Source organism: Oncorhynchus mykiss, chromosome 24, assembly GCF_013265735.2.
Source record: "Oncorhynchus mykiss isolate Arlee chromosome 24, USDA_OmykA_1.1, whole genome shotgun sequence".
NCBI classification, from domain to species: domain Eukaryota; kingdom Metazoa; phylum Chordata; class Actinopteri; order Salmoniformes; family Salmonidae; genus Oncorhynchus; species Oncorhynchus mykiss.
The window spans coordinates 2,632,167-2,659,248 of NC_048588.1; the positions used below are offsets into that span (position 1 = coordinate 2,632,167).

A 27,082-nucleotide genomic window follows, 5' to 3' on the forward strand; every position below is an offset into this window, starting at 1 on the left:
TCTAACATGCACTATCACCTGTGGGACCTTATATAGACAGGTGTGTGCCTTTCCAAATCATGCCCAATCAATTGAATTTACCACAGGTGGACTCCAATCAAGTTGTAGCAACATCTCAAGGACAATCAATGGAAACAGGACGCACCTGAGCTCAATTTTGAGTCTCATAGCAAAGGATATGAATACTTATGTAAATAAAGTATTTCTGTTTTTAATTTTTAATACATGTTCAACCATTTCTAGAAACCTGTTTTCACTTTGTCATTATGGGGTATTGTGTGTAGATTTGCTGAGGTTTTTATTTCATGTAATCCATTTAGAACAAGGCTGTAACACAACAAAATGTGGAAAATGTCAAGGGGTCTGAATTACCTTCCAAAGGCAGTGTATGTATTTTTTTTTACGGACAAATAAAATCAATAAATCAATCAATCCAAACTGTGCAGAGGAACAAATGGACAAATGGAAAGAGACATCTGTTACAAAACACCTAAAAGTTTAATGACATTCAGAGATTGTCAAGCCAAGCCTTCGAAACTGGGTAAGCCTTCAAGGTAGAGAGGGTTGTGTTTCCTGTTTGTCAGGATTAACATAATATACTTATTGTGGTGTTGAAAAGGCAAACCTTGTTGGTATGTTTTGTTTATTGGTTGTGTGGTGCATTGGCACAGAAACCTGTTGGTGGACAATTCGTTGCATATATTTTATATAATTATAAATATGTCATGAAAATGTTGAAAATCAGATTTCCTCCTATCTGATCATTTAGGCAGGGAGAGTGTGCTCGTCTGTAGAGGTTGGTGAACCCTCAACCTTCTGGCTCATAGCCCTGTGTGGCATAACTGTGCCACAAAAGCTAAATAGATATCCACATAATTCTATGAGGGGGAGGAGGGGGGTTGTTTTACTTTACAGTACAGGGGGGGGGGGGGGGGGTGGGGTCATGTGAAAATACTTTTTACATGGGGGGGTGACACCTTGAATTGAACCAGTACCCCCCCCCCCCCCCCAGTAAATTTTGATCTGTTCCTAGTGAGCTAGCACACAGTGTCCTTTGCTCCTGAGTGGTGCCGTGGGTCAGCTGTTTGTTCACCGGCACCTGTCCGCAACTGCTAATAACCCATCCACAACGCCTGACTATATTATGTGATAAAGTGGAAATCTAAGCCTGTTTTTTTTTTTTTTTTAAGGCAGCAATTTCTGATACTCCATTATAAATGCTGATCAACTGGCATGTTATTGTGTAAGGAAAATAAATACCACATTAATCAGATAATATACCTGTCCATTACAACTGATCAAAGATTTCTGACCAAATACATAGTTACTATGTTTTGCCTTTGTAGGGCAGTAGGCTACAGTCAATGTCCCAGATTTCAGTTTCCATTTATCCCATCTGAACAGTATGCGACAGTTCTCTTGGAGTGCCATAGGCCCATTTGAAGTCCCCATCTTGTGACTGTCAAATTTATATAGAGCCTCACAATCATCACACTGTTATCATCCTCTTTTTCCACTTTACCACATTTTCCCCAAACATGACTTTTCTGGCCCTTCATTATCATTATTTTCAACTCTCCTTTTACAGCTATTCTCTTATTGAAATAAACTCTGACAATTGTCCTTTTTGTCTCTGCGAATTGACATGAACATTTTCTGCCTGTTCCCAAAAGCATTTGGCGTGTAGGCTATTTGGCGTTCATACAGTAAGGCCCTAATATTTTGGTTTATGCACTAATGCAAGATAGGCTACATTAAGATTTTATTTGAGGCTATAAATTGCACAGGAAATATACATTTAATGAATATTTTAAGGTATTGTTTTCTCATTATTCAACCCACCCTTCATCCACACAATATTTAACAACCCTAAACCCGTCCGCCCCAAGGCATCGTTGTCACGGCAGATTTCCTCCTCTTCCTCTGAAGAGGTGAAACAAGGATCGGACCAATACGCAGCGTGGTAGGTGTCCATGGTTTTTGAACATGAACACAAATACAAAATAATAAAGTGAACTGGCAACGAACCAGTCCTGTGTGGCACAAACACTGATACAGGAAACAATCACCCACAAAATACCCAAAGAATATGGCTGCCTAAATATGGTTCCCAATCAAAGACAATGATAGACAGCTGCCTCTAATTGAGAACCAATCTAGGCAACCATAGACATACAATTTACCTAGAAAGGAAACAGCCCCATAAACGTACAAAACCCCTAGACAAGACAAAACACATAATTCTCCCATGTCACACCCTGACCTCACCAAAATAATAAAGAAAACAAAGATAACTAAGGCCAGGGCGTGACAGTCGTTAACAGAAGTGCAGGAAAGCAATGCCTTACAGGCGGGGCTGAAGGGCACAGTCTACCAGTGTCCGAGCGATCTCGTTAGCTAGCTAGCTACCTATCCCGCCTGCTGTGTACCGGAGTTAGGCTGGACAATAGAACGAGTCAAAATTCATGGCAAAATATCATTGGCTAAACTGGAACACTAACACTAGCCCATAGCAAATGAATGGCATCGACCGTTCGCAGAGCCTGTTTTGACTGGAGTGACACTTAGAATTCCATTTCGCCTAAGTGGCACCAACAAATGTATCCCTTTTATTTTACCACTACAACCTGTTCTTAGGACAAAACTGAAAAATAACAACTTGTGTAGAAAGTGAACATCCGCACCTCAATGGTGCCAAGTGTGCTTATGTCTGCATAACGAGGAAGTAGGAACTTCTGACTATTTCTGGTCTAGCATTTGATGTCAACAAAATACACTGCCCAGCCTTACATAATTAGAAAGAGGAGATTCTCATGATTAAAATGATGTCCGACTTGAAAAAATCTAAATGTACACATTGAGAGATATTTTGCGAAATACAGTGCCTTGCGAAAGTATTTGGCCCCCTTGAACTTTGCGACCTTTTGCCACATTTCAGGCTTCAAACATAAAGATATAAAACTGTATTTTTTTTGTGAAGAATCAACAACAATTGGGACACAATCATGAAGTGGAACGACATTTATTGGATATTTCAAACTTTTTTAACAAATCAAAAACTGAATAATTGGGCGTGCAAAATTATTCAGCCCCCTTAAGTTAATACTTTGTAGCGCCACCTTTTGCTGCGATTACAGCTGTAAGTCGCTTGGGGTATGTCTCTATCAGTTTTGCACATCGAGAGACTGACATTTTTTCCCATTCCTCCTTGCAAAACAGCTCGAGCTCAGTGAGGTTGGATGGAGAGCATTTGTGAACAGCAGTTTTCAGTTCTTTCCACAGATTCTCGATTGGATTCAGGTCTGGACTTTGACTTGGCCATTCTAACACCTGGATATGTTTATTTTTGAACCATTCCATTGTAGATTTTGCTTTATGTTTTGGATCATTGTCTTGTTGGAAGACAAATCTCCGTCCCAGTCTCAGGTCTTTTGCAGACTCCATCAGGTTTTCTTCCAGAATGGTCCTGTATTTGGCTCCATCCATCCATCAATTTTAACCATCTTCCCTGTCCCTGCTGAAGAAAAGCAGGCCCAAACCATGATGCTGCCACCACCATGTTTGACAGTGGGGATGGTGTGTTCAGCTGTGTTGCTTTTACGCCAAACATAATGTTTTGCACTGTTGCCAAAATGTTCAATTTTTGTTTCATCTGACCAGAGCACCTTCTTCCACATGTTTGGTGTGTCTCCCAGGTGGCTTGTGGCAAACTTTAAACAACACTTTTTATGGATATCTTTAAGAAATGGCTTTCTCACATGCTGAGCACTTGTTGGCTGCTTTTCCTTCACTCTTCGGTCCGACTCATCCCAACCCATCTCAGTTTGTTTGAGGTCGGGGGATTGTGGAGGCCTGGTCATCTGATGCAGCACTCCATCACTTACCTTCTTGGTTAAATAGCCTTTACATTGCCTGGAGGTGTATTGGGTCATTGTCCTGTTGAAAAACGTATGATAGTCCCACTAAGCCCAAACCAGATGGGATGGCGTATCGCTGCAGAATTCTGTGGTAGCCATGCTGGTTAAGTGTGCCTTGAATTCTAAAGAAATCACAGTGTCATCAGCAAAGCATCCCCACACCAAAACACGTCCTCCTCCATGCTTTATGGTGGGAAATACACATGCAGAGATCATCCGTTCACCCACACCGCGTCTCACAAAGACACGGCGGTTGGAACCAAAAATCTCCAATTTGGACTCCAGAACAAAGGACAAATTTCCACTGATCTAACGTCCTTTGCTCGTGTTTCTTGGACAAAGCAAGTCTCTTCTTATGATTGGTGTCCTTTAGTAGTGGTTTTGTTGCAGCAATTCGACCGTGAATGCCTGATTCACACGGTCTCCTCTGAACAGTTGATGTTGAGATGTGTCTGTTACTTGAACTCTGTGAAGCATTTATTTGGGCATCAATTTCTGAGGCTGGTAACTCTAATGAACTTATCCTCTGCAGCAGAGGTAACTCTGGGTCTTCCATTCATGTGGCGGTCCTCATGAGAGCCAGTTTCATCATAGTGCTTGATGGTTTTTGTGACTGATTTGAAGTAATTTTCAAAGTTCTTGAAATGTTCCGTATTGACTGACGTTCATGTCTTAAAGTAATGATGGACTGTCATTTCTCTTTGCTAATTTGAACTGTTCTTGCCATAATATGGACTTAGGCTATCTTCTGTATACTGTGTGTCTTCTGTATGTGTCCAGCCAACCGGAGTCCTAGCTATCTAGTTAGCACTCAGTCGTCCTTTGCTACCACCTGCCGAACACCTGCCCTTGAAATCGTTAACAGAACTGGGGAAAACATTGCCCGACAGACGGGGGTGAAGTACACTGTCTACCTGTGTGCTAGCTAGCTACCCATCCCACCTGCTGTGTACTGGAGTCCTAGTTAGCTAGTGTCCTTCGCTAACACCTGCTGAACATCTGCCCTCACTGTCATTAACAGAACTGCAGGATAACAGTGCCCAACAGGAGGGGGCGAAGGACACGGTCTACTGTTGTCCTAGCTAGCTAGTGTTGTCACCCTGCCTCTGCTTCTGTGGGGTTTATTAGTGGTTAGCATCCAACGTCATGGAGCATAACCCTGAGAACTTGTTTCACACACAGACTATAGAATGGGAGCATGTCTTCATTGATGTAATGCTATTTAGCCTTTGTCCTACCTTCATTGGGCAAAAAATGGTCCCTCTGTCACATTCCTCTTTTGCAATTGTATCCCAAATTTGTGCATATAGCTTGTCGGAAAATTGCCCCTTGACTCGCACAGTTTTGCATGCCCTTTAGGGCCATCCACACCAAGGACGATAACTAATGATAAACTTTAATGGGTATTATGACACCTCCACGATGGGGCTCTATTCCACATTGGTTCAACATAATTTAATTGAAATGATGTTGAAACAACATGTATTCAACCAGTGTGTGCCCAGTGGGATTAGAGTGTTTAATACACTGGTGGTGAGCATCCACACTAGATGACAGGACAGGTTATCGTTAATCGATCAGTAGCCTACACATGTAGGCCTATCAATCAACTAATCAACTCATTCTACTGCACGCTAGCCTATACAGTGTTTCCAGACCAATCAGTGCTTTCATGGTGGTCTGTAGACATTGTATTAACGGCAAGTAATACTGAAATGTACATTAACTGTAATGAAAGTGACACTTTAAACCTTTATGTTGACCTTTAAACAGGTCAACATACACAAGGCTGCGGGGCCAGACGGATTACCAGGACGTGTGCTCCGGGCATGTGCTGACCAACCAACATGTCCCTGATTGAGTCTGTAATACTAACATGTTTCAAGCAGACCACCATAGTCCCTGTGCCCTAGAACACAAAGGCAACATTCCTAAATGACTACAGACCCGTAGCACTCATGTCCGTAGCCATGAAGTGCTTTGAAAGGCTGGTAATGGCTCACATCAACACCATTATCCCAGAAACCCTAGACCCACTCCAATTTGCATACCGCCCAAACAGATGCTACTGTTATTTTTCACCGTTTTTTTTTACTGTTGTTTTTATTTCTTTACTTACCTATTGGTCACCTAATACCTTTTTTGCACTATTGGTTAGAGCCTGTAAGTAAGCATTTCACTGTAAGGTGAATACCTGTTGTATTCGGCACACGTGACAAGTAAACTTTGATTTGAAGTGATAAATATAGCAATTCAAGAACAAGCACCATGTGGCCTGCACATCTTTGTGTCCGCATGTAAAAGTTAATTGTTGCATCGTGCATGCATCTTTGCTCAAGTGGATTGCGATTTCTATTTTTCTAATGGTTGTCAACTCGCCTGGATCTTATCATTCATTTATCATCACCAGCCAATGTGATCAAACCATTGCATGCGCTCTCTCTCCTTTCAAACTCCGGGAGCTTCATGAAATGGGTTTCAATGGCCAAGTAGCCACACACAAGCCTAAGATCACCATGCGCAATGCCAAGAGTCGGCAGGAGTGATGTAAAGCTCGCCGCCATTGGAATCACGCTTCACCATCTGGCAGTCTGACAGACAAATTTGTAGTGCCAACTGTAGAGTTTGGTGGAGGAGGAATAATGGTCTGGGGCTGTTTTTCATGGTTCGGGCTAGGCCCCTTAGTTTCAGTGAAGGGAAATCTTAACGCTACAGCATTCAATGAAATTCTAGACGATTCTGTGCTTCCAACTTTGTGGCAACAGTTTGGGGAAGGCCCTTTCCTGTTTCAGCATGTGTAACAGTATACCTTTAGACCGTCCCCTCGCCCATACCCGGGGGCGAACCAGGGACCCTCGGCACACATCAACAACAGTCACCCACGAAGCATCGTTACCCATCGATCCTCAAAAGCCGCGGCCCTTGCAGAGCAAGGGGAACCACTACTTCAAGGTCTCAGAGCAAGTGACGTCACCAATTGAAACGCTTTTTAGCACGCACCACCGCTAACTAGCTAGCCGTTTCACATCCGTTACACATGACAATGCCCCCGTCCAGATCAGTCCAGATCAGTGTGGAAGAACTTGACTGGCCTGCATAGAACCCTGACCTCAACACCTTTGGAAGGAATTGGAACGTCAACTATGAGCCAGGCCTAATCGCCCAACATCAGTTCCTGTCCTCACTAATGGTCTTGTGGCTAAATGGAAGCAAGTCCCCGCAGCAATGTTCCAACATCTAGTGGAAAGCTTTCCCAGAAGAGTGGAGAATGTTGGGGGGCCAACTCCAAATGAATGCCCATGATTTTGGAATGCGATGTTCGACAAGCAGGTGTCCACATTCTCCTGGTCATATAGTGTAAGTGTCCTTCAAGCTATTGCAGTTTAGCTTTTCCTGGGACTGCACAAGACCGAAGAGGAATAGCAGAGAGGCAGCGGGGAGGCCAAGTGTGTAATTGGGCTTAAAAACAGTGAAGACAGACAGGCTAAATATGTGTAGCCTAACTTAGAAGAGTATGCACATTAACCCATCATTCATTAGCTAAACTCTGCAAAGCTGCTTCTAGAACATCATTCATGACGGAAAAACGTTAACCTGCAGGCTGTGCTCCCAGCCGCTGGGAACGCAGCTCGAAAAGCTCTCCTATTTATCAGTGGAGACTGTCTATTATAAATTGCATGACCTTCCCCTGTACTGAATTTAAAAACTACTAAACCTCCACCGGACTTAAATTGAAATAGCATGACCCATCCCCCCCAAATTCCTCTGTGTACACCGTTCCATAAATTCCAAAAGGTCCCTAAAGGAGTTAGCCTGGGTACCAGTCTGTTAACATTCCACTCCTTGTACTCTGCGTCATATGTTCAGCATGACAATGAGTGGCAAGGAGTGGAAGGACAGCTAAACAGACTGTAACCAGACTATAAATGAGTGGCTACAAGTCTAGGAATACTGTATAAGAAGCAAGCAGCTTTGCTGTTGCTGGTTCATGGGATCCTCACCGAAAGTAATGTGGAATATATTTACATCTTTGTAATGTTATCTTTATAACCTACACAGTGTAGTTAATTTTTAATTACAATTTTATTACAGAGGCATATGGACCAAACTCCATCGAGTTGACGATAGTCAACAGCATCTCCAATGCACCCAATGAGACCTACAGTGCTGACATTGTGTTCAGAGGGATCCTACTCGGTGCCATGAGGAGACTGCAGCAGACCAATGCAGACTTCAAGTGAGTAGACATTTAGATTCCATTGTCTGATTGATTTCTAGAATAGCTCATATATGCAGATGCAATACAGATGTTAGTTTGAGAAATCGTTTTACATTCTAATTTACAGATACTGTTCTGTAGTTCTATGTGTCAATTCTTGCATGGCATTGAGTGATACAGGATTTTTTTGTTTCCAATGTCAAAAAGTAATGGTGGTTATCTTGCTGTTGCAATGGATAAATGGTATTATAAATTGGCATGTGGTGTGCCAGTTATTTTATATTATGTCAGTAGTCAGTGAGCATTGTTCTTCCAAGTTTACCTACACAGAGGACCTCAACTATGGTCCTTTCCTGGAGAGTGTGAATGGTGTTGCCGGGGACAATGCTGAGCACACTTATTGGGAGCTCCCCTTGTTCAGACTGGGAAGAATGGACCTGTGATCAGACCTGATGTGGGTGAGTCATGATTTAGAATATTTGTCTCTCTCTCTTTCTACAGAATTAAGGGCAAAAGCAAGTGTTATTTACAACAATCTATTTGTCACATTAATTGTGCATCTACTGTAAAACACTACTGACCTATTTGGACCTTGTTTTCACAGGTATTGGTTGTTACATCCCAGAACCAAATGACTGCATCATTCTGAATTTTACAAAATGGTGAACATTCAGAAGCGCCTGACTGATACTGTTTTGTTTTAAAAAGTGCTGTAAAGCAATTTATTATTTTTGTCATGAAAGGAATAACGATTCCAATAATTTGCAGTACACTATTAGAAAAAGGGGTTCCAAAGGGTTCTCAAGCTATTCCCATAGGGGAACCCTTTTTGGTTCCAGGTAGAACTCTTTAGGGTTCCATGTAGAACCCTCTGTGGAAAGGTTTTTACATGGAACCCAAAAGGGTTCTACCTGGAACCAAACCGGTTCTACCTGGAACAAAAGGTTTTTTTCAAAGGGTTCTCCTATATGAACAGCTGAATAACCCTTTTTGGTTCTAGATAGCTCCTTTTATTTCTAAGAAAGTAATGTTAAGCCCGTTTTTAGAATTTAAATTGAAAGCGTTTCACCTTGACATAATTCTGTTATTGTTGTTTTAAAAGAACATCTGGAACAGAAAATAATGGTCGGCTACAGTTTACATCCCTCAGCCTATACCAGAACTATTGTAACATTACATTCTGTATGTAATTACTGTGTAATAGGTTAGTAAAGCACCTATATCTATGGAGTACAATTTGTGTGTTCACTGATTTATATTTACGTGGGAAACAGATTTACAGCAATAGTGGTATGTGCTAGGGATTAACACCAGGATCCTGGGACTGTCCCGGGACTACTCCCGGGTCCACACATTCCCGAAAAAATGTAATGACAAAACCCAGGAAATTACAACATTTCCCCCCCCCCCCCCCCCTAGTATTAACTTAAGGGGGCTGAATAATTTTGCACGCCCAATTTTTCAGTTTTTGATTTGTTAAAAAAGTTTGAAATATCCAATAAATGTCGTTCCACTTCATGATTGTGTCCCACTTGTTGTTGATTCTTCACAAAAAAATACAGTTTTATATCTTTATGTTTGAAGCCTGAAATGTGGCAAAAGGTCGCAAAGTTCAAGGGGGCCGAATACTTTCGCAAGGCACTGTATATTGAAGAATAGGGGTAGGGTTGTAGAGAATCGACGGACCATGAATATAACAAATTAACCTTAAGTGCTGGCTTAAGGCCGGTAGCAACGGCTACAGAATGTCCGGTCAGAACAAAGATAAGGTGGATGTCCAGGTTAAGGGGAGTTTATTGTAAGAAGATGTCCACATTCACACACACACACACCTGGTTGGCCACTCCTGGTTCAGATGACTGAGAATTATGTCCAGGGAGAACTGACATTGACTATGGTTGTTTAGATGCATGCCCAATTAAACAGCCATACAGGGATTCAGTCCGCAGGAAGAAAAGTTCAGCAGGAGGGTAAACTGTGGAAGTGCTCATCAGGATGGGGGAAAGCTATAAGGGCACAAAGCGAGACCCAAATGCAGACACAGGAGGCAGATGGTAGAGCTCCGATATTTTTTATAACAAAGGGAGTAGGCAAAGGCAGGTCGGGGACAGGCGAGAGTTAATAAACCAGGTCAGAGTCCAAACAGTACCAGATGATAGGCAGTCTCGAGGTCAGGCCAGGCAGGGGTCAGAAACCAGATCCGAGTCCAAAACAGTAAAAGGGGATAGGCAGGCTGGTAGTCAGAACAGGCAGAGTGGTCAGGCAGGCGGGTTCGGAGTTAGGACAGGCAAGGGTTGAAACAAGGAGGACTAGAAACAAACAGACTGGGAAAAATAGGAGCCTGGAAGGGAGGCTGGACAATGAGCCTGTCATAGCAGATGTAAGCCATGTTGGAAGGTGAACCTTTGAACCAGTCTGAGTTCCTGAGCTATATACGATTTGAGTCACTTCAAACTGCCAATATGAACAAGCATTTCTATTGTCTGATGGACAGATGGGATGAACCTGCTGTGGTAGAACGACTTCCGTGGAATTTCCACTACGGAGGCCAAAGTTAGCTGAAATTTGTAGTGGCTATTTAAAGAAAACTGAAACATGGATTAGTTTCTCCTATGCCAGATCGCTTTCAGGGTGAGGAACCAACCATCTAACATTAATTTGTAAGCTGAACTTTCCCTTTAAAGCTGTTGAAACAATAACTGTGTTCTCCCCACCCGTTTCAGTAAAAATCTCTCAAACTCATAGACAGAGCTATGGATGCAAGGACTGACCAACCATGATATTACAATTATAGTTTTAACCATATTGAGGCATGTTTGTTTATATTTAATTTGTTTACAAACATAGGAGTGAAAGAAGCTTATAATTTGGGTTCTGATGAGGCACGACAGTTGAACTAAGCTCACAAGGCATTTCTAAGTTATATTCTTCAAGAATCAAATGGGAACATTTCCTTAATTCAGAAGTCCCAAAATGGATGAAGCACCCGCAGATTTGCCCCTTTAAGACCGAGAAGAACGAAGAAAATGAAAACACGGGTGCTCTACCAAACATTGGTTGAATAATAACCTACGAATCAAATTTTAAAAAATACTAGAGAGTAATAAAAACTAGAGAGCAACTTGTGGCTTTTATTTGAGGCTGGCTCCTTTTTATGACACGGAACTCATGAAAGTGACAAAGCAAAGTGTGCCGCTTCCAGATTGCATTACATTTCCACATTCTGTCATGTCATGATGATTGCTACAACAATAAATAGATAGATGGTATAGCAAGTATCATTTGACCAGCATCTTCTTAAAAAATGTCTTGAGCACTGCACCGGAAAAGCAGAAAGCTGCCAAACAGAAATATGGCACAACCACCCTCAAACTATTGATAGTCAAACAACAAAACACCACGTAATGCAACATATGTTACATAATGCATTCTGCTAAATATAAGTTGGAGAGGTCACAATGGGGCGACACTCAGGAAAACCTGTGCAGGCTCTAGGGGTAAAACGGAAAAGGCATACGTGTAGTTCAAGGTAATAAGGTTGTATTAGGTTGGAAGCAAAGCTGTACACACAGCAGCCCCATAGACAACTAAAGTAAGGCACAAAACGATGGTATCCGACAGCATAAGGTTTGTCAACAAAACCCACAAATGATCTAAAAAGGTAGCTTATGACATTACATTCAATTATTTCCTCTATTTCTTTCATAATACACACATATAGTTACCATTGGAGCCATATCTAGTGGTATGGTTATGGAATACTTGTTGAATTCTGACGTTGTTGAGTAGTAGGCTGGATCATACCAAACCTGTGCCAGTATTCAGAAAGCTTCTCAGGATAGGAGTGCTGATCTAGGATCAGTTTTGCCATATTGAATAAGATCACATGGCCGGGGAGTACCTGGTCAGCTCTCCTACTCTGAGACGCTTTATGAATGGAGGCCGTTTTGAAGTAGGCAGATGGCATTTGTTGGGTGTTATTTTACACTGCTTCATATTCATATTAAAATTGGTATAGCAAAAGCAAGCAAGCAATAAAAATCCTCTCAGGATCAAAACACATTGAACTTGTGAACACAGTGAGAGGAAAATGGCACAGGTATCCGACAGTGAGTTTAGTTTTTGTACTGCATCCAGTGTTCCGTTCATCATCTGCATTTTATACGCAGTTTTTTCCTTATCGTCTTGACATCGATCATGGGAAATAGAAAAATAGATATACGCCGAGTAGTAATAATAATAGACGCTCTGGTGTTTTAGACAGGTGGCCTTGGAACTCGGTCTGATAGTCCTCATAAGCTAGAGTTTGTCACTGTAGCCTGCCTGCATGTTCCGGGTCTGTTTAACAGACATCGCTAATGTGTCACACGCGTCATTCATCAAACAAGATTATCAGAGCTCTGTTGATGAAAGAGGTAGCATGATCCCCACTGAGAAATGGAGTCCCTCAATGTGTGCACAGGTAACTGCCAAAATAAAGGGAACACAAACATAAAGTGCCCTAATACGGTGTTGGGCCACAAGCCATGACAGCTTCAACGTGCCTCTATTAGCAGGATGCAACACCCTTATTCCACGAGTAATTCCATAATTTGGTGTTTTGCTGATGGAAAATGCTGTCTCAGGCGCCGCTTCAGAATCTCCCATAAGTGTTCAATTGGGTTGAGATCTGGTGACTGAAACAGCCACGTCATATGGCTTACATTGTTTTCAGGCTCATCAAACCATTGAGTGAACATTCATGCCCTGTGAATGAGGGAATTGTGATCCTATGGCCTGTCCAGCATTTTTATACATGACCCTAAGCATGATGGGATCCTAATTGCTTAATTAACTCAGGAACCAAACCACTGTGGAAGCACCAGTTTAATATGCTTTGCATTCTTCATTTACTCAAGCGTTTCCATTATTTTGGCAGTTACCGGTGCGTTAATGTTCTGGCACGTCAAACAGGCTCAATCAAACTGAACGAAAACGAATACTATTCAAACCCGTGTCTGGTAGTGCTGACAGTGCTATTCTATATCATGAGTACCGGTGAGTGCAGGTTACACCTCCAGACCCAGCTGGGGGCACAAAGTGAGTTTATCGCGCATCGTTAAGTTGCCTGGCCACGGTAAGGATCTCCTTCGCCCCTTTACTCAGCAGTAGATTGGCCAAGTCTAGACCTAGCTTCTCAGATGCATCCTGGGCCGGGCCTGGCATGTTGTTCGCTGTTACGCCAACACGCTGGACCCGCTCATCCACTCGCTCTTCCACCTACCACAGAGGAAAGACGGCTTAAATAAACCAAATAAATACGCCCTGAGAAGGGAGCCCCTTGATGAGCTGATATGTTTAATTGGAAGAGTTGACTGGGGGGGGGGGGGGGGGGGGGGTGAGAAATCATTAGTCTGACCTTATTGTCTGAAGCAATGCTGGTCTGCATGGTCTCCTTGAGGCTGTCTGAACCATCCAGGCTGTACACTGCTCCCGTCAGGTAGAGCTTTGGTAAACAGAACACAACAGTTACAAAGGCACGCACGCACGTAACCACGGATATGCAACGACACACACTCACACTTTAGCAAATGTCATAAGCCCTTACCTGAGAGTCCTTGACTTCAGTGTGGACAGCAACCGGTACACTGCAACCCCCCTCCTACAAGAAGCAAAAGTGATTACACTGGAGTGTCAAATATAATGAGACGTGCAAGCAAACAGACATTTGGTTAAAAGGGGGTAATCTGAGGTTGCTGCATCCATTTTCTAAATGAATCAAATCAAATCGTATTTGTCACATGCTTCGTAAACAACAGGTGAAGACTAGCAGTGACATGCTTAACTACGGGCCCTTCCCAGCAATGCAGAGAAAAAGAAAAGAAAAAGAAAAAAACTACACGTCATAATAAAAGTAATAATAAATACACAATGAGTAACGATAACTTGGCTATATACACGGGGTACAAGTACCGAGTCGATGTGCAGGGGTACAAAGTAATTGAGGTAGATATGTGCATACTGTAAACTAGGAATAAAGTGATTAGTCAGCACGACAGACAATAAACAGCAGCAGAAGCTGCAGACTAACTATACTGAACAAAAATATAAACGTAACGTGCAACATTTTCAAAGATTTTACTGAGTTACAGTTTATATAAGGATATCAGTCAATTGAAATAAATCCATTATGCATGTATTTTACATGACTGGGCAAGGGGGTGCAGCCCTGGGTGGACCTTGCAGGGCATAGGCCCACCCACTTGGCAGCCAGGCCCACCCACTGAGGAGTCAAGCCCAGCCAATCAGAATGAGTTTTCCCCCCACAAAAGGGCTTTATTACAGATAGAAATACCCTCCCATCATCCTCAGACGATCCCGCAGGTGAAGAAGACGGAAGTGTCACGTTGTCGAGGTCAAAACTGCAAATTTTAAAGTGGTTTTTTATTGTCCGCAGCACAAGGTGCACCTGTGTAATGATCATGCTGTTTAATAAGCTTCCTGATATGTCACACCTGTCAGGTGGATGAATTATCTTGGCAAAGGAGAAATGCTCACTAACAGGGATGTAAACAAATTTGTGAAAAAATGGAGAGAAATAAGCTTTTTTGTGCGTATGGAAAATGTCTGCGTTTATTTCAGCTCATGAAACATGGGACCAACACTTTACATAGTGGTTATATTTCTGTTCAGTGTATTTAGCAATCTTATGGCTTGGGGGTAGAAGCTGTTCAGGGTCCTGATGGTTCCAGACAGTGCATTGGTACCGTTTGTCGAGCGGTAGCAAAATGAACAGTTTATGACTTGGGTGGCTGGATGCATGAATTTTTAGGGCCTTCCTATGACACCGCCTGGTATAGAAGTCCTGAATGGCAAGGTGCTCGTCCCCAGTGATATACTGAAAAAAAACACTGTATTGCCTCCAAACACGCTTAAAACTATAACTTTTATATTGTGGATGGTCAGTCCTTGCATTCATAGCTGTGTCTACAAGTTTGTGAGTAGTTACATTTCTCCAGGCCCATCCCTCAGCTTTTTACCAAAATAGAGGTGGGGTAAACGCTTTGTGATTGTTTCAACTCCGGATTGCCCCTTTAAGTACTGTTTATGTGACATAGTTATAAAGCCTAACATTACTTCTTTTTTTCTTTTTTTTTCTTCTTCTTTCACTTGCAATTGCAACTTAAATGGCCGGTTTCCCAGACATAGATTAAGCCTCGTCCTAGACAACAAAAAAAAAACTTTCAATTGTGATTCTCCATTGAGCATGCTTCATCTGTGTCTGGGGAAACTGGTCCGTTATGAGTATTTATATTAAGTAGCATTGACAATGCACTAGCAGCCAACAATTCACAGATACACTGGACAAAACACTATAACATCTACGAGACAGAGTGAGACTTGCCAGTCGTCTGAGGAAGGCTCGCTCTGCTATACAGCGCAGGACCGTGTCGGGGTCGTGCAGAACAGACACCATCTCCAGGATGTCCTCGTCTCTGGCCCGCACCTCGATGGCAAGAGCCCCCTGGAACACAGCCACGCAATGGACCCTCAGTCTGTTAAGACCACACTGAAAATTCTAATCCTCACATACACAGAGCCTTTCAGGGTAAAATATTCAGTTTTAACAACAGTTAGGCGCAGGTATGAGAGTTAAAGAGTTAAAGTTGCCCATTTCTCCTTCATAAAATAAATCTACCTACCTGTCCAACAGCGTACATGCAGTCCTCAGGGCCCAGGATCTGCAAATGCAAAGACACAAATGAAAGGTAACTGCCCAATATTTTAGGTAGGCGGATACATTATGTAGGGCCAGGAGGTTTTCCATGACCATGTGACCACTTGGAAAAACTCAGGGCCCTAGTTATAGGCTATATATAGGCTTACATAGTCTAAAAAACACATACAATGAATCTTGATTAATTAAGATGACTCTTGATTTATCTCTATGTTATGGACAAGGTGTTGTGATGTGGAGTGTTGGAGGTAGCTACAGTTGAAGTTGGAAGTTTACATACACTTAGGTTGGAGTCATTAAAACTCATTTTTCAACCACTCCAAAAATGTATTGTTTACAAACTATAGTTTTGGCAAGTCGGTTAAGACATCTACTTTGTGCATGACAAGTAATTTTTCCAACAATTGTTTACAGACAGATTTCATCACTTATAATGCACTGTATCACAATTCCAGTGGATCAGAAGTTTACACTAAGTTGACTGTGCCTTTAAACAGCTTGGAAAATTCAAAAAAATGATGTCATGGCTTTAGAAGCTTCTGATAGGCTAATTGACATCATTTGAGTCAATTGGAGGTGTAGACCTCCACAAGTCTGGATCATCCTTGGGAGCAATTTCCAAATGCCTGAAGGTACCACGTTCATCTGTACAAACAATATTACGCAAGTATAAACACCATGGGACCACACAGCCATCATAACGCTCAGGAAGGAGGCGCGTTCTGTCTCCTAGAGATGAACGTACTTTGTGCGAAAAGTGCAAATCAATCCCAGTACAACAGCAAAGGACCTTGTGAAGATGCTGGAGGAAACAGGTACAAAAGTATCTATATCCACAGTAAAACGAGTCCTATATCGACATAACCTGAAAGGCCGCTCAGCAAGGAAGAAGCCACTGCTCCAAAACCGGCATAAAAAAAGCCAGACTACGGTTTGCAACTGCATATGGGGACAAAGATCGTACTTTTTGGAAAAATGTCCTTTGGTCTGATGAAACAAAAATAGAACTGTTTGGCCATAATGACCATTGTTATGTTTGGAGGAAAAAGGGGGAGGCTTGCAAGCCAAAGAACACCATCCCAACCGTGAAGCACAGGGGTGGCAGCATCATGTTGTGGGGGTGCTTTGCTGCAGGGGAGACTGGTGCACTTCACAAAATAGATGGCATCATGAGGAAGTAAAATTATGTGGATATATTGAGGCAAAATCTCAAGACAACAGTCAGGAAGTTAAAGCTTGGTCGCAAATGGGTCTTCCAAATGGACAATGACCCCAAGCATACTTCCAAAGTTGTGGCAAAATGGCTTAAGGACAACAAAGTCATTGTATTGAGGTGGCCATCACAAAGCCCTGACCTCAATCCTATAGAACATTTGTGGGCAGAATTGAAAAAGCATGTGCGATCAAGGAGGCCTATAAACCTGACTCAGTTACACCAGCTCTGTCAGGAAGAATGGGCCAAAATTCACCCAACTTATTGTTGGAAGCTTGTGGAAGGCTACCCGAAACGTTTGACCCAAGTTAAACAATTTAAAGGCAATGCTACAAAATACTAATTGAGTGTATGTAAACTTCTGACCCACTGGGAATGTGATGAAAGAAATAAAAGCTCAAATAAATCACTCTCTACTATTATTCTGACATTTCACATTCTTAAAATAAAGTGGTGATCCTAACTGACCTAAGACAGGGAATTTTTACCAGGATTAAATGTCAGGAATTGTGAAAAACTGAGTTTAAATGTATTTGGCTATGGTGTATGTAAACTTTTGACTTCAACTGTACCTGGCTGACTCGGCTATCCCAGCCCATGCGACGGAGTCCAGCTGCAGCCAGTATAATGGCCGAGAAGTCGTCCTTTTCATCCAGCTTCTTCAACCTCGTGTTGAGGTTTCCTCGCTGGAAAAAACGCACTAAGGAAACAAACTCACAACCCTCTACAGATGGTGCTCATTACTGATATGATGTGCATCAGATTTGAAATGAAGATCCTGTTTTAAATCCTTCGCTATACTGTGAGAGTGGCAGTGAGAGAACGTAGCACTGAGAGAAAGGATACAATATCTTTAAACTCCAGGTGGGGGAATCTTTTCTTTAGCTGAGCAGCCCGTCGCAGGGAACTTGTGCCTATCACACTATGAACAAAAAAAAAACATCAAGATCAATGTCAAGCCACTCCTTTAAAACAGATTGGAAAAGAATCATCAAACAATGTCATGAGTAAAATTCAACTGTTTTGTACCTCTTGTCGGGCAGGGTGTCAAGGGATTTTCCCATGTTTTTGGGATGCAAGACCACTGCGTCATGGGGGTTCTCTCGCCTTAAATTAACAGGAAAGAGAGAAAAAAACGATTTACCATGAAAATATTGGAGGCTACTTCATTCCACGGTCGTGGTGAAGAGAATCCGACTTCAATAGTAGATATTCAAAAAGGTTATACACTGGCGCGCTTGGAGTATTCAAAATAAATGTATATACACATAGCCCAGATGAATAAGGACAGTGTGTTTGATTTCCCTGTGGATCCTCACAGAGGCACTATTGTGCCGACTTACTTTAGCACAGCTCCTATGGTAAAGCCAGGAGGTAGAGTCGTGGGCAAGTCTTTCAAAGAGTGGACCACCAAGTCTACTCTATAGGAGACACAGCACAACAGAGTCATTTATTTTGCAACACTTCAGAGCAAAGACTGAGGGGGGGGGGGGACATTAAACACCTGCACAAATCAAAGTCTTGAAGCCATTAATGACATTTTGAAGCTACTCAAAATGCATGCCATTACATTGTAATAAAGAAAGTACCTCCACAGTAGTGGCTTTTCACATTAAGACTAATAGTAATGTAGCATACAGTTTGAATGTATAGTGCCTAGTGAATGGCTTTTCAAGAGGTGCCGATTGTTCATGAGTGGTCGAGCCTCAGTCCTGACTTGAATTTGCTTGCAAATCAGAGACAAGGTTTGAATATTGCTGTCCATCAATAACCCCCACCCAAACTTACTGAGCTTGAGCCATTTTGACAAAAAACTATGAATAAATGTTGCCTTAAGAGTTGTGCAAAGTTGGTAGAACCTTATTAAAAATGATTTACAGCTGTGATGACTATCAAAGGTGAAGACATACGCAATCAATACATCAACAACTTTTTCTTTAGTTTTTCTTTAACTTTGAAAATAAGGAGTTGGTTGTGTGGATCCAGAAGACAAAATGAGACTTACTCGTTTCTCTCCAGAGCAGTCTCCAGTTCTTTGGTGAAAAGGCTCTTCTCTCCAATCTGCATTTAGAAAGCATATAGGTTACTAACTGTTAACCTCATCACATTTTTTAGCTCAGAACTTAAAAGTGTTTTTCGCACACTACTGAGTCAAGTAAAATGAACAATTTGGACAATAATTTAGTTCTGATGAGAAATGCTTTAGTTTATAAACAGATTTACCTTTGATAACGCTGTGTCAAGGATTTTGTCCCCTGTAGTTGTCATGCCAACTGACACAGAAAGACAAGGACATATACAAAGTGATATAGTCGTTGAATTACTGTATTGTACATATCTTATTGTGATGCATTTCCATAGTCAAAGGAAGAGAACCCTTATAGGTTCTAGATAGCACCTTTTTTTCTACGAGTGTATTGCCGGTCACCTGGACTCACCTATTTCTAAGTGGACATCGGGGTACAGTCTCTTCAGCTTCTCTGCAACACTGTCCGTCTGAATACGAGCCAGCTGAGGTCAATAAATTAACAGAAATGAATGCAATTTGGATGACAACTTGTGTGTGTGCGCATTTTGGATGGTTGATTTCTAGCTAGTTCACTCCCTGGATAATACTGAATATCATAGGCTATTCAAGAAGCAAATGTTCAGCCGTGCGTTATCAAATCACTGGGACGTGAACATAACAAGCTGTAGTAAAAGGCTAGACATTATTGGAGCAGTGAATGGACTATCTCTGTTGCAGGAGGAGCAGACCTCCCTGATTGCTGTATCTGAGGGAACAGAGAAGGGAAGCTTATCTGATAAAGAGTTGCCACGCTCTGCGCTAACCTATTCAAACTCCACAGTAGTTTCACTGACACCGGGAAAAATTGTTCAAGTGAAAAATGACATTACCTTAAACCTAAAATCACATGCGATTTAGTTCCACTCAACCACCAAAGGTATCTTACCTGGCTCTTTCGGGTTCCAATTCTTATGAGCCGGCTAACTTTCCCATTAGCATTCTGTTGGAAAAACACAAGCAATACATTGCAACAGCCATTTTTCCAATAACAGAGTTTTTACATTTCCTCATGTAGTTGCAGTTCATTGCAATGATTCCCTTTGTATTGTCCAAACTCCTTTCACTGTAAGCCACATATAACTGCTCCATATCATTATATAAACAAACTCTGCTTGAATTGCTTTCCTCATACCCTGACGTACTTATAAGGTCCCTCCATAGTTCTCAGGAAACCTTAGCTTCTACACGCAGAGCAGCACGTTGTGTCGTCTGTAGAGCTGTGAAAGCCTGCTGTGTCTATGTGGGGAGCAGTGGCAAGTTATACAGCCTAGCCCTAGAGATACTGAACCATGCCTCAACTTCCTACACCCTCATTTCCCTGGTCCTAGCTGATAAGTCAAGTGTGCCGATTCATTGTGGCAGTTATTATGAGCAGTGAGGGGTAGCGATGGTCTTTTGTAAGATAATTTGCCTATTGGCATTTTCCAAATGGTCATGAAATAGACATGTATGTATGTGGAAAGCACCGATATAAAAAGGATAGATTTTTCCGTTTAAATCTGATCCCATTCAAAGCTGACAACCTTTAGGTTTTAAAGGACAAGACAAGAGTTGACGCACTGGATGTTGTAGGCAATGTTCCCTCATCAACAACAAAAACAATCGACACTGAGCAAATTTCAGGTCTGCTGAGCACAAACTTGAATGTTGTAAAAATTCTGTGCAACTTCCAGCACGCGTTTACTATGAACACTGAGGCTGTACCTGCCTTAAGTTACAGTTTTAACAGCGGCCATGTGGGCTACTGTGGCTATTTGATCATAGAGGCCTACTATCAAAAACAATGGAGAAAATGCATCCCATAACATTTTAACATGGGAATAGCTGTTATATCATTCAGCCTACAGTAGCAATGTGTGATGTTCAATGTAGGCCTACATTCCATGACACTTAAAACAAAACATGCAGGGCTTGACATTAACCTGTTTATCCACTTGCCCTTCAGACAAGGAGGTGACTGAAAATGTTGTGTTGTTTGATGCAAGAAACCACTTTACAAAATAAAATGCATTATTATTCCCATACCATTATTACAGGGAATCAGGGAAGCTCTTTACCCGACTCGCTTTTCAAAGATGTCTGTGAATGTTTTATGCTTTTGTAAGAAGCAATCACTCCCCTATTGCTGACTACAAATGATCTATAACTGGGCTAATAACTCACTAACTAGCAAAGGATATGAACAAAATGTGCAGATGTGGCTAGACGCAGCTCTCGCTTTGATCTCAAAACAAGGCATCTACTCAGAACCGCTCATACTGTAAACACAGTCCAGTTCAAAGTAAATGGCACAGATCCATATATGGCAATGGTCTATTTGCATATGCAGCTCTAATTGTTTATGCCGCACAGGTCTGTGTAAAGTTCGGGCTGAGTAGTGTGTGTCAATTTAATGGAATCCTATGTGTTTTGCCTACAACAAAATCTTGCATAGTTAGTTTTGTTTCGGTATGTTGCATTGAAAGTGGATAATATAGCGTTGATTCGATCCCAATTGCCACAGTGAAGGGAAACGTTGATAGTCTTAACAGGAAAACTCTAGAACAGTGGTCAACAACCTTTTCTGAGTCAAGATCACTTTTTGAGTAAAAAAATGTACACCTGTGCAACATTAACCAATTAAAAATAGTTATGTAGCAATGAGGTTTGTGCAGTAAGCTATATGGCCCAATACATTTTCACTGCATATTGGCTGTGCATAAATTGCCCTGCCAATGTATTGTTGTTCAGGCCATTTCTTAAAATTATCTTTCAAAATTTAAGGTAGGCTATATGATCACACCGGCAATAGATCCATTGTTGTATTACTTGTGAGGCACAACTGAGCGAGCATCTGATGGCCAGTCTCAACTAGAGGTCGACCGATTAATTAGGGCCGATTTCAAGTTTTCATAACAATCGGTAATCTGCCTTTTTGGATGCCGATTATGGCCAATTACATTGCAATCCACGAGGAGACTGCGTGGGAAGCTGACCACCTGTTACGCGAGAGCAGCATCAAAAGGACCTTGTGGCTGCAAGGAGTCATGGTAAGTTGCTAGCTACAGTAGCATTAAACTTAACTTATAAAAAACAATCAATCTTCACAAAATCACTAATTAACTACACATGATTGATGATATTACTAAGTGAACTAGCTTGTCCTGTGTTGCATATAATCAAAGTGGTGCCTGTTAATTTATCATCTAATCACAGCCTACTTCAACTTCGCCAAACGGGTGATGATTTAACAAAAGCACATTCGCGAAAAAAAGCACAATCGTTGCACAAATGTACCTAACCATAAACATTAATGCCTTTCTTAAAATCAATTCACAGAAGTATATTTTTTTAAACCTGCATATTTAGTTAAAAGAAATGCATTTTAGCCGGCGATATTAACTGGGGAAATTGTGTCACTTCTCTTGTGTTCAGTGCAAGCAGAGTCAGGGTAAATGCAGCAGTTTGGGCCGTCTGGCTCGTTGCGAACTGTGTGAAGACCATTTCTTCCTAACAAAGACCGTAATTAATTTGCCAGAATTTTACATAATTATGACATAACCTTGAAGGTTGTGCAATGTAACAGCAATATTTAGACTTAGGGTTGCCACCCGTTGGATAAAATACGAAACGGTTCCGTAATTCACTGAAAGAATAAACGTTTTGTTTTCTAAAATTATAGTTTCCCGGATTTGACCATATTAATGACCAAAGGCTCATATTTCTGTGTGTTTATTATAATTAAATCTATGATTTGATATTTGATAGTGCAGTCTGACTGAGCGGTGGTAGGCAGCAGCAGGCTCGTAAGCATTCATTCAAACAGCACTTTACTGCGTTTGCCAGCAGCTCTTAGCAATGCTTGAGGCACAGCGCCGTTTATGACTTCAAGCCTATGAACTCCCGAGATTAGGCTGGCAATACTAAAGTGCCTATAAGAACATCCAATTGTCAAATCTATATGAAATACAAATGGTACAGAAAGAAATAGTCAGAAGTCCTATAATAACTACAACCTAAAACTTATTAACTGGGTATATTCATGTTTTATATGTTCTCATGTTCTGAGCAAGGAGCTGCAATGCTTGAGGCACAGCGCCGTTTATGACTTCAAGCCTATGAACTCCCGAGATTAGGCTGGCAATACTAAAGTGCCTATAAGAACATCCAATTGTCAAATCTATATGAAATACAAATGGTACAGAAAGAAATAGTCAGAAGTCCTATAATAACTACAACCTAAAACTTATTAACTGGGTATATTCATGTTTTATATGTTCTCATGTTCTGAGCAAGGAACTTAAACGTTATCTTTTTACATGGCACATACGGCACTTTTACTTTCTTCTCAAAAACGGTGTATTTGCATTATTTTACCAAATTGAACATGTTCCAATATTTATTTGAGACTAAATTGATTTCATTTATGTATTATATTAAGTTAAACAAAAGTGTTCATTGTTCATTCAGTATTGTTGTAACTGTCATTATTACAAATATATATATATATATATATATATATATATATATATATATATATATATATATATATATATATATATATATATAAAATCGACCATTAAGAGGTATCGGCTTTCTTTGGTCCTCCAATAATAGGTATCGGTGTTGAAAAATCCTAATCGGTCGACCTCTAGCCTCAACGGAGGGAGAGAGCAGCAGACTGAGGATGAGCCTCAACAGCCCCATGCTCTCCCCTTCCTCCACTGACACTGACCAACAAGGGACACCGTCTACCAGCTGTTGGCGAAACCCGAGTCGCACCACATTATTTCTGCCTCATGCACAAATTAATGTTGTTACTTCTATGAACAGAGAAAGTAATTTATTCCTCGATATTAAAAAAGACCCATGTCGCTAATAATATCAACGCAAGCCTATAGATACACTTTCTTACTCATTCATTACCGATGCAGTTCTTGTTGCAGCGCTGAGTTGAAATTGCTTATAAACGTATTTGAATACAAAGTGTTGTCAGTGCTGAGTAAGAATGTACTCAATCATAAAAACAGCAGCTCTTTGCTGTATTCGTTGACAGTCTCTCTAGTCATGGTTTTAAACGTTTTGAAAGCTCAGTATCAATTTGGCTGTAGATTTATTGTGCCTGCTACATTAATGCAGACACGGTAATCTGAGCCACCCGATTGGCCAGCAGTAATCCCATAGTGCACTTGATTTGCTCTCTGGGCCCTCCGGGAAGGCAGCGTTTGTACCTTCAGTCATAAGAAAAGGTTCAAAATGGCAACAGTTCGCCTACCCGGCGCGCAGGGCAGCTGAATAGTGTACACCTAACGCCAGCAGCCCAGACAGAAGAAAAATAGAATACAAGGCTCTATCGTTTTTTTTTTGTTTACATAAATGTTTGGCGATCGAGCAGTGGCGGTTCTAGATGGTATGGCTCCCTGGGAAAAAAGCCCCTTTAGCCCCCCCCCCCGCCAAAAAAAAGCACAACTCTGCACTAAATGTAACGTTTATTCAGACATTTGGAACAACACAAATAAATTATCATAGAGAGACCTTCCTAGGCAGTCGCCTGCCTAGCTCACAAACTAGAATCAGGGCGCCCACTCCGACAAGGTTAATTGACCCACAGTCCCACATGGTGGCAAGATATCATTGACGTGACGTGCAAATAAGCGATAGAAAACCAATTTGTGTTGTCACTATTCCGATTTTTTTGTGCGGGTTTCCCGTGCCGCCCAGGGCGGCTGCCCATGTCGCCTATACCTAAATCCGTAACTGCGATCGAATATGAATGCCTTGGAGATCGACCAGTCGACAACTGCCCTAGAAAATGAAGTGAAGTTCAATCTCGTTCTTCTCTCTGTGGGTTGATATTCCTGCGAGGCAGTCCAAGGGGAGCTGCTCGGCAATCTCGGGGCTACTACACAGGCAACATTGGTTGCAGGCATCGTACAGCAGCCATAGAAGCTCTGACAGGCAGGAACATCATATTATGCTGTTATTTAATGAATTAACACACATCGTTTTTACTACGGGAACGGCCAATCTGTCATTAGAAAGGGAAAACTAAAACATAACCGTTTCTAATCTACATGTTCAATGGATGTAGCTGCTAATGGTGACTGTCGAGGCAGACGTTATTTGTAATGTCAATTATTTGATATATAAGATGTATTCTCCAATGGTAGAGCTCCGAGGTGCAGGAGGGCGCGACAGTAAACCAATCAGCGCGGTCCGGGTTGGCTGTAAAAATGGCGCATGCCTCACTCCGCCAAACGTTATCACGGAGGTATGAACATTATGCTATGCAGAGTGCTAGCTAACTAGCCACGGCTCTCACCTGTGAACTCGTCTCTCCCGACATCTCAGTGATACCGTGATGATCAGCGAGTATTGTCTTTGTCAGTTATTCCCGACGTTCAACCCATGAGACTATAGCTAATTCCTTGTAATCAGGGATGAAAGGGGCATTTGTAACTAGGGTCAATTCTGCTGACTGCCAGTGCCCTTCCGACGTCACTCCACGGAATGTCATTTCACTTCCGTGTGCTTTGGCTGCGTTCACGAACATCTAAAAAAGCTACTTGCAAATGTGTTCTTGGTCACACAGTAACCGTTTGAAAACAGCCCATTTTTTTTATTTTTTATTATTGTTTTATCGATTTAAAGTACATTTCACTAGCAAAATGAGCAAACTTAGTAACAATTGCATTTTTTGTACATTGACAATTTATAAGTAACATGTGCGCAGCTGACCACTGTCTTCTAGCTACTATACCCTTGTCATTGAGCTATAAATGAAGGGCCAAACCTGATACTCTTTTCCTAAATGTCAGAGTATCTATCTAGCCAACTTCTAGTTTTTTTTCTCTGTACCAGAACTTGTTCAAGCCATAGAGATAGATAGAGGACTCACCATGGATATTACCTGCTTTAGCATGGACTTTGCCATAGAGGGCTTCCACTATTTAAAAGTAGTCAACTGAATGGTGATTCCTATAAATTGGGAGCAATCAGCCACTAAAGAAGAAGAAAATTGACTACTTTAAAATGGAGATAGCCTCAATGGCACTGCCCTGGATATCGATTAAGGCAGCCCCTCGCACCTCTCCAATTCATAGTGGTTAGGTTAAATGCGGAAGACATATTTCGGTTGAATGCAACTGACTAGGTTTCCATGCTATCACAGATGCTATAATGGCACAGATACAAAGATGAGTCCTTTATCGAAGAGGCAGGGAAGGATGGTGATGAGCTGAGATGCGGTAAAAGTGATGAGCTGAGATGGCAGACGAGAAAAAGGAAAAAAGTGGAACGTTATGAACAAATATGGAATGGGGGACTGCACAAGCCTTCTGGGAGATCTGGTGAAGGAGAAGATGGTGGAAAAGAAAAAAAGGAGAAAAGTGGAATATGTTTTGTGTGAATATGGAATTGAGGATCTCATAGAACTTTTGGAAGAGCTTAAGGAGGAAAATGAATGTGACGAGAGTGAGGTTGAATTAACTGTTATGGCAGGTGCAGTGAATATCAAATCAAATGTATTTATATAGCCCTTCTTACACCAGCTGATATATCAAAGTGCTGTACAGAAACCCAGCCTAAAACCCCAAACAGCAAGCAATGCAGGTGTAGAAGCACGGTGGCTAGGAAAAACTCCCTAGAAAGGCCAAAACCTAGGAAGAAACCTAGAGAGGAACCAGGCTATGAGGGGTGGCCAGTCCTCTTCTGGCTGTGCCGGGTGGAGATTATAACAGAACATGGCCAAGATGTTTAAATGTTCATAAATGACCAGCATGGTCAAATAATAATAATCACAGTAGTTGTCGAGGGTGCAACAAGTCAGCACATCAGGAGTAAATGTCAGTTGGCTTTTCATAGCCAATCATTGAGAGTATCTCTACCACTCCTGCTGTCTCTAGAGAGTTGAAAACAGCAGGTCTGGGACGGGTAGCACGTCCGGTGAACAGGTCAGGGTTCCATAGCC

The 27,082-nt window shown here is 41.7% G+C and overlaps 1 protein-coding gene across 4 annotated transcripts; it reads right to left on the minus strand.

Annotated features, from left to right (window-relative positions):
* Window positions 1-11,247: 11,247 nt before the first annotated feature.
* LOC110503548 (porphobilinogen deaminase) lies at window positions 11,248-25,646 on the minus strand. 4 transcript variants are annotated; one of them, XM_036961418.1, is made up of 14 exons: window positions 25,436-25,646; window positions 20,021-20,077; window positions 19,505-19,577; window positions 19,290-19,339; window positions 19,072-19,127; window positions 18,410-18,487; window positions 18,096-18,173; window positions 17,913-17,988; window positions 17,639-17,752; window positions 15,819-15,857; window positions 15,521-15,640; window positions 13,724-13,777; window positions 13,535-13,621; window positions 11,248-13,395 (listed from the first exon to the last, which is right to left on the minus strand). In XM_036961418.1, exons 1-14 carry the CDS (start codon window positions 25,457-25,459, stop codon window positions 13,222-13,224), a joined length of 1,080 nt encoding a protein of 359 aa, XP_036817313.1. In that variant the 5' UTR covers window positions 25,460-25,646; the 3' UTR covers window positions 11,248-13,221. The 4 variants fall into 4 exon arrangements, with proteins under 4 accessions (XP_036817313.1, XP_021437606.2, XP_021437607.2 ...); XM_021581931.2 differs by having other exon boundaries at window positions 20,021-20,074; window positions 25,436-25,645; XM_021581932.2 differs by lacking the exon at window positions 25,436-25,646 and adding an exon at window positions 20,277-20,403 and having other exon boundaries at window positions 20,021-20,074.
* Window positions 25,647-27,082: the final 1,436 nt, after the last annotated feature.